Source organism: Elgaria multicarinata, chromosome 8 (assembly GCF_023053635.1).
Source record: "Elgaria multicarinata webbii isolate HBS135686 ecotype San Diego chromosome 8, rElgMul1.1.pri, whole genome shotgun sequence".
Lineage (NCBI taxonomy): Eukaryota > Metazoa > Chordata > Lepidosauria > Squamata > Anguidae > Elgaria > Elgaria multicarinata.
Window position 1 is genome coordinate 82,105,782 of NC_086178.1, and position 13,299 is coordinate 82,119,080.

The 13,299-nt window shown below is 42.6% G+C and overlaps 1 protein-coding gene and 2 pseudogenes across 4 annotated transcripts in view; 2 read left to right on the top strand and 1 right to left on the bottom strand.

Annotated features, from left to right (window-relative positions):
- BLNK (B cell linker) overlaps positions 1 to 13,299 on the top strand; it is a 122,756-nt gene that overhangs the window by 67,363 nt on the left and 42,094 nt on the right. For 2 of the 4 annotated variants that reach the window (XM_063132854.1, XM_063132855.1), the window contains exons 1-2: positions 47 to 262; positions 13,178 to 13,243. In XM_063132854.1, the coding sequence (XP_062988924.1) occupies positions 183 to 262; positions 13,178 to 13,243 (146 nt within the window). In that variant the 5' untranslated portion in view covers positions 47 to 182. Of the gene's footprint in view, positions 1 to 46; positions 263 to 13,177; positions 13,244 to 13,299 lie in introns of those variants that run through there. The other 2 variants (XM_063132853.1, XM_063132852.1) reach the window with 1 other exon arrangement.
- On the bottom strand, positions 12,100 to 12,154 carry LOC134403204 (U2 spliceosomal RNA; annotated as a pseudogene).
- On the top strand, positions 12,168 to 12,272 carry LOC134403202 (U2 spliceosomal RNA; annotated as a pseudogene).

The window sequence follows — 13,299 nt, forward strand, 5'->3', positions numbered from 1 at the left end:
TTCTCCTCGAGCGCACGCGAACTCGCCTCCCTCGCCGCGCACCGAGCCTGATCGGAAGCGGGGCGGGCTGCAAACCCTTGATCCTGAGGGAAATCCTTCCTCTCGGTCTCCCAGATCAGCCGCTCTCCTTCGCGACATCTCCCCGGGGGCCCTAGGGAGCCGCAGATGCCCCTTTGACTCGGATGCCACTTGATCCGAGGCCATCGGCGGGGAGAATGGACAAATTCAATAAAATCACGGTGCCAGCAGGACAGAAGCTCAGGTACGACCCCACCCCACACGCACACGCCGCTTTCCTTTCCTTTCTCCCACCCCCCTTTTACGCAGAGAGTAGGACTCGGGGGTTGTTTCTTTCCTGCTGTGCTGCCAGATGGAAAGCTGCTCGACAGGAGCAGAGAGGAGACACTCCCTTGAAGAAGAGAATCGAGCACTCGGGAGAGGATTCCAAATAGGTGCTTAGGGTAACAAGCTTTCGAGTTGCACAGGAGTCTACTCAAATCGGAAATGAACGTGTTCCGTCGGCTGGAAATCAGGCTGACATCCTTTTTTCTTTTCTTTTTCCGGGAAGGGTTCCTGTGCCTCGATATGGCAGGCAAACATTTCGCCCGGTGATTCCCCCCCCCCAAACCACTGGGAAACGCTTCATCTGTTGAATGTCAGCCTATCATGAAGGCACACTAGTCCATTCTAACTAGACGTTTTCACCTCTACATGCGGGGACATATTCAGAACCGATTTGGATCGTTTGTATCTTTAACTGGGATGTTCCCGTAAATTCCTGGTTCCCATTTTGTTTTAAGAAAGGGAAACTTTGCTGTGTAACACAAGGTAATGTGCAGTGCTACCTGTTTTGACCTGCTGTTCCTCTGCTCCGCCTTGGAGACTACCAGGGCATCAGTCAGGGCAGAGGAGGCTGGCGGCTCCGATTTCGTTGGGGCTGTGAATCTATTCTGGGTTTCAGTCAGAATCAGCTGGAACTCTAAAGGAGCTAGGGCCCAGTAGCTTGGATAGCATCTTTAGAGTTCTGGGTGGTCTGATTGAAACCCAAAATGGGTTCACAGCCCCACCGAAATCGGAGCTACCAGCCTCCACTGAATCAGACTATGCACAGGTGCTGCACAGCTTGCAGGAATAGGATTCGCAGAATGTGTATATTAAACTCTTCAACGTTTTTTGTAGCAGTTTCCAGATGCAAAAACAAAAGTGAAGCTTCTGGTTGCTTGGTTGGTAGCCCAAAAGACGAAATGCACAGCAAAGAGATTTAGGACAGCTGCACTGCATATCCACTGCTATTCCACTGGTGTTTCCTGCAGCAAACACATCAAGCGTTGATGTTTTTACATACCTATTCATGCATACACATCTGGAGACCTTATATCAAAAATTGGCTCTGGGAGAGAGCATTTCTGAAAGTGCTTTTCTGAAAAGGATCACACTGACAAGTGTGATCAATCCAGCAGAGTGCTACCATGGATCATAACCAAAGTGGAGCATGGGGGCAGGGAAGAAAAACAGATTAAACTAAATGTAAAAACTAAGAAAACATATTGAGAGTTGTAGGAGATCATTCAAGCAACTGCTGGGCACAATCCCGAAGAACATTCCCCTACTCAGGCCCTGTTGAAATGAATGAAAGTTGTGCTGAGGTGTGCAACTCCTGGGCAGCTCCTTTTCATTCCAATGGGACATGAACAAGAAAAGTTCCTTTTGGGATCATGCTCTCTGTGTTACTGCTTGGCCGTTTTTCCATACATTTCTGTTGATTGTTTTTATGACTTGAGGTTTTGCTTTGAAAAAAAATTCTTCCTTTGGTTATCCAAGAATTGTTTCAATAATAATAATAATAATAATAATAATAATAATAATAATAATAATAGTTTCTTACCTGCCGCTCTCTCTGGATCGAGATGGGGAACAACATTGAATACCAAAATATAAAATACATAAAACTGATTAAAAACATAAAACCACTACGTTATTAAGGTCCTAAAATCTTTTAAGACATGTTAAAATTTGACTGGGTAGGCCTGCCGGAAGTGATCCGTCTTTATAAAGACTATTAAGCTGGCAAATCTCTCCTGGCAGGCCATTCCACAGTTTGGGAGCGGCAGAAGAGAAGGTCCTCTGGGTAATGGTTGTCAGCCTAGTTTTGGCTGACTGAAGTGAATTCTTCCCAGAGGACCTGAATGTGTGGGGCGGATTGTACAGGAGAAGGCGATCCCACAGGTAACCTGGACCCAAATCATGTAGGGCTTTAAAAGTAATAACCAACACTATGCCCGGAAACTAATTGGCAGCCAGTGAAGTGATTTTAAAGTTGGTGTAATATGGTCACCCCTAGGTGTACCAGTGACTAACCTGGCTGCCAGATGTCCTACCAATAATATGTGTATCTCAGCATCCCCAATTCTGTGCTAAGTTGGAATCAGGTAAGAAGGCTTTTGCAGTTGGCAAGAAAGAGGCAGACACTATTCTTGGAGTTTAAAATTTTGCCACAGCTTCCTTGATTATTTACAGTTAGTTAATGATTCATTGATCAGCGTCTATGGAGCAGGGAGGGGGGATGACTTCTCTCTATTCAGTTTTTCCTGATAAAGGCCCAGCTATCCAGACAGCAGCCACAAATGTGCTTCAGGTACCATGCTCAATCCTAGGTTAAGAATATAAGAAGAGCTATGTTGGATCAGACCAAGGATCCATCTAGTCCAGCACTCTGTACACAGTGTCCAACCAGCTGTCGACCAGGGAACCACAAACAGAACATGGTGCAACAGCACCCTCCCACCCATGTTCCCCAGCAACTGGTGCACATAAGCTTACTGCCTCTGCTATTGGAGGTAGCACGTAGCTATCAGGAATAGAGAATTCCATAGATTAACTATGCACTGTTTCACACAGTTCTGCGTGAAGAATGTTTTCTGACTATGGCAAAGCGTTATGCCTAGCCTATGGTTAGGCTAAAAGCTGCTGGTGCCCACTTGTGAATTGCCAAAAAAGAGGACACTAATTTGTGTAAAATTTGTATATGCTAATGTATGCATATAGATGCAAATTTAGAAAGAATTATTATAATTAAAATTGAAACACAGTGCATCTCACCACAGTGTGGAAGGCTGTGATCAGGAGGCCTGTGTGCTTTGATCAGTCTGCTGTCCAGGTGCTGTTCATGGGCCACTTCAAGGCTCAGCTCTTCCTTCTGATGGTTCTTCATCTTTAAACTGGGTTTGGACTGGGCAGCTCTTCAAATAGAGGATGGCTTCAAAACAGAGGAAAGTCCTCTGGCAGCCCTTCAAATGGAGGCATGTCCTATGTAAAAGAGGACACATGGCCACTCTAGTGCCAGTTCTCCATATTGCATGGGCATGGATTACAGCCCTGGGGAGGTCCCCATATCCCTGTTCTAAGAGCATTAGGATAAGTTTGTAACTCCCAGAACTTTCAGTCCCACCTGGCAAATTGTGATGGATGTGGCCATCATTATTTATTTATTTATTTACAATATTGATATACCGCTCCCCATTCAAAATTTCAGAATGGTGAACAGATAGAATAAAACAGAATAAAAGCACATTAAAAATAGATTTTTAAAAGAAACAAAGTGCAAAATAAGCTGTGGCTGGTCATTAAGGGAAGGCTTCCTGGAACAACAACATTTTCAGGAGGTGCCGGAAGGAATACATTACAGTACTTTCACAACTTCTAGAAGAGTCACACCAAGGAATACCAAAAAACTCATTCCTGCCTCCAGCCAATCAGGATGGCATGAAAACACACACCTTCCAAGCTCCAAAAGACGAGCCTGCAAAAGCCGGAGAGGTGACCCTATCTCATTGAAGGTGGGTGGGTGCTTGCTATCTATAACTCAGGCCAGACTAGCTTGACAAAGGCCATATCTCAAGTCTCCCCCAGCCAAAATCTCACAATAGCCAAGAATTTGCAGCCCTAATGTTATATCCTTCCTCCAAACCCTGGAACTCCTCATCTCTGAGGGAGCTGGACTTTTTGTGGCCTGCCTCGGCAGGCATTCTCCACAAGCCAGAACAAGGTTGTTGTTGTTTTTCATGGCTGCAGCTAAACTTTGAAATTCCATTACCAAAGGAGGCTCATCTCATTCCCTCTTTAATGGCCTATTTTAGGGAAGTGGCTGGGTTTTCAGTGGTTCTTTTATTAAGCTGCGTTTGTCTCTAAATTGTGGGCGATTTTAATCTATACTGCATTGTATTTATTTCCTTCTGCTTTTTTAGCATGTTGGCATTTTTGTGTTTAGTTGTGACTGTTCCTCTAAATTATTTTTATGGTTGTTATTCCTGTTGTTAGACACCTTAGGCTCTTCTGAGGAAAGGTGGAATATAGATACTTTAAATGAATAAAATATTTTTGTATTAAGAACATCTTGCAAAGAATGCAGTGTGCAGAAGCTGCTGAAAATTCAGTTTGATGTTGGATTAGCAATGTAGTGAATAGGCAAGAATGGGCAGGTATGCAGTATTGGCAAAACATTTGTCCGACATTCATCATGAAGCTTAAAACATAGCTATACCATGGTGGCAGCTCCAATAAAACATGTTAATAAACTTCCCTCACTACGTATTATATAAAACAGCTTTTGCAAGCAAATAGGTTGCCATTATGAGATAATTGCTCATCTGTGACTGAATAGCATGGCCTAGGCAATGTGTTCAGAGAAGGACAATGAGGATGATGAGGGGTCTGGAAACAAAGCCCTTTGAAGAGAGACTGAAAGAACTGGGCATGTTTAGCCTGGAGAAGAGAAGATTGAGGGGAGACATGATAGCACTCTTCAAATACTTGAAAGGTTGTCAAACAGAGGAGGGCCAGAATCTCTTCTTGATCATCCCAGAGTGCAGGACACAGAATAATGGGCTGAAGTTACAGGAAGCCAGATTCCAGCTGAACATCAGGAAAAACTTCCTGACTGTTAGAGCAGTATGACAATGGAACCAGTTACCTAGGGAAGTTGTGGGTTCTCCCACACTAGAGACATTCAAGAGGCAGCTGGACAACCATCTGTCAGGTATGCTTTAAGGTAGATTCCTGCATTGAGCAGGGGATTGGACTTGATGGCCTTATAGGCCCCTTCCAATTCTAATATTCTATGATTCTATGTATTTCTCTTAATTTCTGAGGATATTCTCTTCCTGGAGTGTATGCTAGTTTAGTATTGTAAGACTTCTGGAGACTTGTGATAAGGCAGCATATAAAAATTTTAATAAATATATAACAAGAAGTTAAAGGCGGTTATATGATTTCAACACTGTTGGTCAGGCCTCCTCCATATAATATTGAAGGAAGGGAATTGGATTAACTATTGCACTTGTTTCCAGTACTTTTACATGTTGCAACATGTAGTAAATGCTAGGTGCACTACAAAACACCAAGAACACAATCTTATCCATGTCTACTCAGAACTAAGTCCCATTGAGTTCAGTGGGTCTTTTTTCCTAAGTTCATCGGATTGCAGCAAAGAGACTCAGACTACTGTCCTGTGGACGTTTACTTGGGAATACGTCAGGCTGAAGTAAATGGGACAGGAAGTGTGGGGAAATGGAGGCTCAAATGACTACATGCACATCATTTTTTTTTGTCATTCCTGAGTAACATGTAAATGGATCACTTTTGCATCTCCCCCCAATAGTACACGGATAAGTCTCTCATGGTATCCACTTTTCGGACACTTGGTGTGTCATTTAAAGCTGCCCCCAAACACACACACACTTGGCCATTGAACATTTTTTTCTGACAGGAACCCATACCTTTAATAGCTGCAGGGCTGGCAGAAATGCAACAATTGAAGCTTTCTTTCGTCAGTGCAACTTCATGTTTCTCTAGCCCAACCCCATCACTCACAGAATTGATGCCCTGGCATGAAAAATATAACAACCATAAGAGATGAGCAAAACTGTTTCTCAATATATAAAGTGTCTATGTTCCTGTGTCATTTTCTTTGTCCTCAATAGCCCTATTTGCCTTTTAGCCCTTCACATGGCTAATGCGTGAATCAGAGTAGGGGCACAATTCCTGCCCCCAATATGCCTCTCATCCCAATGCCTGCCCAGCTCAGCTCCTGACTGCCGTGCATTTGGTGAAGGACTGAAGAGGGACCCAGCTGTACTCATGTACATTCCTCCACACAATGGCACAGGACTTCCAGACGCATGGAGGAGCCCACACAAATACAGCAGGCTCCCCATTAAGGACATGTGGTAGTCACAGTGAGCGCATGCAACTCCAGGGGCAAGGCCAGCAGCACTGCCCTGCCAGCCTTTCATATAATAGCCTTTTATATGTATAGGGCTAAAAACGAGAAGAGCCCTGCCAGATCAGGCCAAAGTCCAGCATTTTATTCCCCCAGAGGCCAACTAGTTGCCTATGGTATGTCTAAAACAAGGACATGAGTGCAACAGCACCCTCCTGCTCATGTTCCCTAGCAACTGTCACTAAGAGGCCTACTTGGGAACACTTCTACACCCACGTGCTATTGTCCAGAAGCCATAACTGCACCAAATAACTCTATGGGAGCTATGAACCCAGCAAAGGACTGGAGAAGACTGAGAGCTTATATGCTGGCTGACTCTGATTCACCAGTTACACCCTTGCTCATGGCAGCTATGCAGGCACTCCGATGACAGCTCTGACTGTCCCATCTGGTGCGTTGTTGTCAGTGCTCTGGTGAAAGTCTGGAATTATGCCTGGGCTCAGGACAGGTTTGAAGGGCTTCTTGGAGACCACAGGACCCTTAAGGTATTGTGAGGAATCACACTCCTTCTCTGAAGATGTCTCCCCTGAGCTTCTGTCGACTGGGAGCCCTGATAGCTACCACTGTTACTACTGTCTAGTACTTCCTGAAGTACGTGTTGGAAATCTGACTATGTTCCCTGGTGCAGCATGAAATAATGACAGTCCTTGTTGAGAACACAACTCCTAAGTATGTTCACATTTCAGCTAAAAGAAACAAACCCAACCAAATCTCATGGATGCAATAGATATTGGGCTGTTTTCCCCTTCATCTTTGTGAGCAAGTCTAATGATAACCTACACATGTTCATTATTATAAGAAAAATCAGTAGTACAGGCCACAGTCTTCTGCCTTCTTTCTAGCTAGTTCATTATATAAACAAGCACTTGTCTACCTTAATAACAAGCTTTGCTGCTTTTACTTTAATAGAACTACTCATGCTGAAAAGAAATTATTTTGGTGACCTTTCAAGTTATGGCTTAAAGCCTAGTTATGTAGAAGGACGTCCAAATGAAATCAATGGGACTTACTTGCCAGTAAACATTATTAGGACTCAGCTGCTGGGCAACTATGTATTTTAAGCTTGGTTTCCCATTTGTGTATAACCGGTAGAAGATGAAATGGGGGAGGGGCTGCCCAGGTTAGGTGGCATGCATGCCACATGCAGGGATGATGGCAATATAGCAAGAGTTAGAGGCATGAAGGTTGGGTGCAGAAAGGTTGGGAGAGGAGAGAAACTGACAGCATGGCTAGACTGGGCGACCTCCCAGGGATTGGCTCTGTGCATCCACATGATGCACAGGGGATCCTGGGAGCAGGGAGGGATGATCCCTCCCTTTCCCCGGGATATCGCCCTACCATTCTATCCCGACTTTTCCCCGCAGTCTCGGGATGAGACCACGGGATGTGTGGCCAGCTGTACCAGTTTCATCCCGGCTCCTCATGAGTAACCATGAGGAGCCGGGAACCAGGCATGGGCCATGGAGCTCCTCAGGAGCTCCATGCCCATCAGGGGTGCGGTGGGGGGAGCGGGATGCTTTTTAAAATAATAATAATAATAATAATTAATAATAATAAATACTTTTGTGCAGGAGCGCTCTTGCACTCTTCTTTGATTTAAACCCCACCCCCAAATGGCGGGCGTGACATCCTCTTTCTCCCAGGACGTCGCATGCCACATGTAGACTGAGGTGGGGAATCTTGCGATCATCATAACACAAGATCATCCCCCTCCACCCCCCTTGTCTAGCCATGCCCCATATGACCACTTTTCCAAGTCTTTCTTTCCTCCAGTGGGAAAAAATGGAAATGGGTGTATGTGTAGAAAAAATCATAGCAACTCATTTCTCTTTCAGAATAAGAAATACAGTGTGTGTGTGTGTGTGTGTGTGTGTGTGTGTGTGTGTGTGTGATTAAACGGCTTTAAAATATTGTTTTAGACTGCAACCCTACGTACACATACCTGAGTATAAGCGCCATTGAATTCAATGGGACTTACCTCTGTAAGGACATGCATCGAATTGTGCTGCCCACCGCACTTTGCTTCCTCAAAATGCTTTCGAATAGCAGTATAATAACTATGTAAGATGATCTACACAGTTTTGTGCTCCTGCTGACATGTATAACTCAGTTGCTATTATCTTAGTCTAGAAACAGACATTACTTCTTTTTCAGAAAGTTGGAAACAGTGTGTGCTTGGTGCGTTCAGTCATCCAGCTGTTGCATCATGGTGTTAAATGGGGGTGTCTTGTTTTTTTTCTTTTCTTTTTTTCTGTTTCGAAAAAAATGTGGAGACTGTTTCTAACACCAAATAATACTAAACAAACAAAAAACACCCTTCCTTTAATTTTCTACAATGTTAATGTTTTTTGTTGGACAGAGCAATCCTAAGTAGGATGGAGGGCACTGAGGTGGATTTCCTATCTCATCCACAGCCATGGTAGCACATTCTGGCCAGGGCAGAAAGAGGGCCTTCCTTTTCCCCTAGCAGACCAGAGTTTATTCATTTAGGGTGCAGTCCTATGCATGATTAGACATTTAAAAAAAGTCCTACTACTCCCAGCATGCCCCAGGCAATAAAAACCTTTGAGGAGTGTGAGGTTTATTAAAGGGAAAGAAGGGGGCAGCACTTGTTGTATACAGCCAAATATAATCACAGAAAGAAAGAGGGAATAACAATCTGTAAAAATGTGACCGGCAGCTTCCTATGTACTAAAAATCGGATATCAAGTTTATAGAAGTTAATATATTTTATAGAAGTTAATATGTTTTAAAATAACCCTTTATTCATAGAATCAAAGAATAGTAGAGTTAGAAGGGGCCTATAAGGCCATCGAGTCCACCCCCCTGCTCAAAACAATCCTATAATCCCTGGGAGAGCATCCCAGGGGACCAGGGGTTTGGTCAGATGCCCCCTCCCGAATGCATAGACACTCCTTTTTTATTTTTTATTTTTTTATTTTAATACATAAAATACAAACCGACATAACAATTAACATACTAATACCTAACAAATTGCTTGAATATATAATTGTTAACATATAATGCTTTGTCATAACATAATCCAACATAATTCAACATAATAACAAGTGCTCCCCCTTCCCTTCAGGATCATTCCTGTTTCCAAAATCTTAACATCTCTTCTGCATATACACTCCTGGACGCTATGGGAGGGGGACTCTAACACCTCCCCTGCCCACCATCGCAGCCACTGCAGAAAGAAGCATGATGGCTGTTTCCTGAGGTTGGAAAAGTGACCTCGGATGGCCTTATAGAAGTAAAAAAGGGAAAATTCAGGTGGGTGGGGAAGAGAGGAGAAAAGAGAGGCCAGAATCCTCTATCCTGCAGCTCCTCTGGTCTCAGCCCTGTCCCTGGCAGCACAACCTCTCTAGATGGGGTCAGAGACTGGTCTGGCAGGGAGGAACTGGAGAGGCAAAAATCGCCCCTGTTGCTCCCTGTCTTGCTGGCAGCAGCCCAGGAGGGCATTGGATATTCGGAAGTCTCCGAGAATGAGTGTTCCATCTAGCAGGCGGAATTCCCATAGGACTGCGCACTTGATGTAAAATAAGCACATTATTTGATTTCGGAGAATATGCCATTTTCTTGGACAAAACGGACCAAGTTCCTAATTTATAGTTCTTGAGAGAAAAGCAATAAATCCTGGGCTTGATCCAGAGACCAGTGCAAATGGCATTTGCCAGCATACGCTACTCTTTGCCTGCCTACTCCACGGATCATCCGGTCAGTGCTGTCAGTTTGGACCCTCATGATGATCTGTGAAGAGAGAAAGGGGAGCTGGACTCCGTGCCATCTCTTCCAAACCATAAGTGACACTGACAAAGGTAGCAATGCTGACCAGCTGAGCAGCATTGCTTTTGAATGCTGGATTGGGAATGACTGTGTTGATTAGATAATTTAGAAATCAAGAAAATAATTAACAATGAATCATTGGTTTCAGAGGTTGGACAAAATGTGGAGAAATCTGCTCGAATGAACAGATTCTGGTTCAGGGTTGCTAGTTATCTTATTTCTGTCCTTGAAATAAAGGGTGATGACACAGGGAAAGGTTGTTTAGACATTTCTAATGCCCATAGTGTTTGTAGAATTCCTTTGGAACTTGCAAGCTTCATCCATTGTTGAGAATGTAATCCTTTTTCTAAAAAAATAAAACCCTCAGTGTTTCACCTGTTTATACCAAACCAAAAGACATGCTAACCAAAATAAATACCAGCTGTGTGGTAATTACTCTGTCATTTAATGGAACAGCCCAGCTGCATTAAAATATTGAATCATAGAATCATAGAATAGCAGAGTTGGAAGGGGCCTACAAGGCCATCGAGTCCAACCCCCTGCTCAATGCAGGAATCCACCCTAAAGCATCCCTGACAGATGGTTGTCCATCTGTCCATCAGATGTCCATCAGATGGTTGAGTTAGAAAGAAACAATTCTTCTCTTTTCCACAACAATGGGGGTAGAGGTGGAAATTGAGTAAAGATCTGTCCAGACCACCACCCAGTATAACCTAGGCAGGATCTACACTATTGCTTTCTAACAGTACTGAAGTGCAGTGACAACTGTTGGGGCCTGTGACACATTCCATATACAGTTTTCAACCCGCTTTCAAAGCGTTATATCCTGCTTAGTGTAGATCTGGCCCTAGAGTGGGTTAACCTTTATTTATTTATTTATTTATTTATTTATTTATTTATTACATTTTTATACCGAAGCTCTCTGGGCGGTGCACACCTTTGCCTTCCAAGACCTTAGGCGATAGTTAGGAACCAGGATTGCTAACTGCATGGGTCTTGTGCCTTTAACACCAACTTGAACTGCAGCAGTTAAGTTCTTCATGGCATGGAAACAAGCTGCATCACTTGTAATTATCTATAGATTAATATCTAGCTAAATGGCCTCGTTCAAAAATTATAGCAACACTTCTAGGAACCATACTCTTTCAGCTAAATAACCTCATCAATTCTTTTTAGTGTCAAAGATAGATCCTTCTTTTCTCTTCTCTTCTGTTCTTTCCTTCTTATCTCTGATGTTTCATAAAAGAAGAGCCAAATGTGTGAAGCTTCTGTAGGGTACAGATACATCACACCTCAAATGATCCATCTCACCCCCAATTATCACCTCTCATGGTGAGGGACCATAGAATGGGCTTGGATTGTCATTAGGGTTGGATGTTTGCCATCTGCTTACAATTCTGGAGGAAAAGAAACTGGATATTTTGGTAGAGGTGAAATTTTCAACCAAATGTCCTTGTCAGGGTGAGAATGTAATGGAGCCATAGAATGAGATACAATGTCCAGCGTTGATTTACTCAGAAGTAAGCTTGATGAGATTTACTCCCTAGTACTGGTTCTTAAGATTACGGTGTAGAAGACTCCACAACCACAAAGAGCTTCATAGCAGGCAGGGCACCCATAAAAAGTGAGGGGGGGGGAAATAACACTGGTGAAGTTTTGCCCCCAGTGATATTAAAACTTGTTTCAACCAAATATAAGAGATTTAAGACTGTTCCTAAATTGGTGAGATACACAATTCCATGGATTTTCCCCATTAATTGCATCACAGTCACATAACATACCACGGCTGTAGAGTATACAGGTGAAGGAGTGCCTGTGTATTAAAATTAAAATGTAGATTCATATGCTTCAATCCAGAGAAGCATGTTCACAACCCTGCTCAGTTGTTTGTCATAGAACACAAAAAGGTACGAGTGCAAATAATTCTATTTCCAATAATAGGAATAATGGCTGCAGTTGCAGGCCTCAGTTACCTCTCTGTGGCCATAGCCTGTTTCAGCCTTCCCTGATCTGGCACCCTGTGTTGGACTACAGTCCCCAAATAGAATACATATCAGATTTTAAACTGATAAGAACAGATACTACACTAAATCTTATCCAAAAGGCTTCTTGGCCTTTTGGCTATGATCAAGTCTGTTCTTTCAGTTTAATATCTGATACGTACTCTATTTGGGGACTATTTATTAAATGGACTATAACACCCACCATCCCCAGCCAGCATGATGGGAGCTGTAGTCCAACACATCTGGAGGGCGCAAGGTTGGAGAAGGCTGGCCTAATTCATAGGTCTGCTGGCAAAGGTGCCCAAGATTATGCTTAATTAAATGGAAGGAGCTCGTTATTATTGCATTTTCTTTTGCACGATAAATTAGGATCTGAAAAAGGTATCTGTTTCAAGCAAAGAACTTTTAGCTGAAAATCTTCCTTTTAACTAATTAATTTAAATATATTTGCATCTTCCCAAAACCTCAATATGAATGTCCTTTTGAGATATTGAACGAAACTTATTGAACTAACTTAAAATTTAATAAATAATATCTACCACCCATTGTTAGAAAGAAAAGCCATCTTTTAGTATATCCATTTATTGTGCAATAATAACATGACCAAAACAACCTCATGGGAACAAGTGTGCCTTTAAATCATGGCCCTGCAAATTAAAATGGTCAGCCACTAATCAACATACTTTAGTTGACTTATTAACATATCAGTTCAATTGTTTGTAGCTTGCATTAAATTAATTCATGTGTAAACTAGAAATTACCAAAGATTCCCATAAAAGGGAACTGCAAATTCACTTTCTAAGAAGTTTCTGTATAAATAGATTGAATCATTGTCTTCTGACCAATGACAGCTTTTGCACTGTTGCAATTTTAAATGGAACAACTAAAGAAAACGTTGGTAATGCTGGGTTCACAAGGGCATCTAAGAAGAATAACTACATCTGCAAAGAGAGAGTGAAAGCAAGATTATGTTGTTTGAGAAAAGGAACACACAATGGCAAACATAAGACTTCTGATGCATCTAGTTATGTGTGTTATAGAGTACACTGTAATTTGATTAATGATGCAGTCCATCTGATTATAGATTGTAATGTGTTCTTTCCTACAGGCAACTTCAAAAGATAGTACACGATATCAAGAAAAATGACAGTGGAATAATGAGCAAATTCAAAAAGTAAGTTATACACGTCAGCGAATTACATGACTGAACATTTTAGCCTTTTTTCCCCT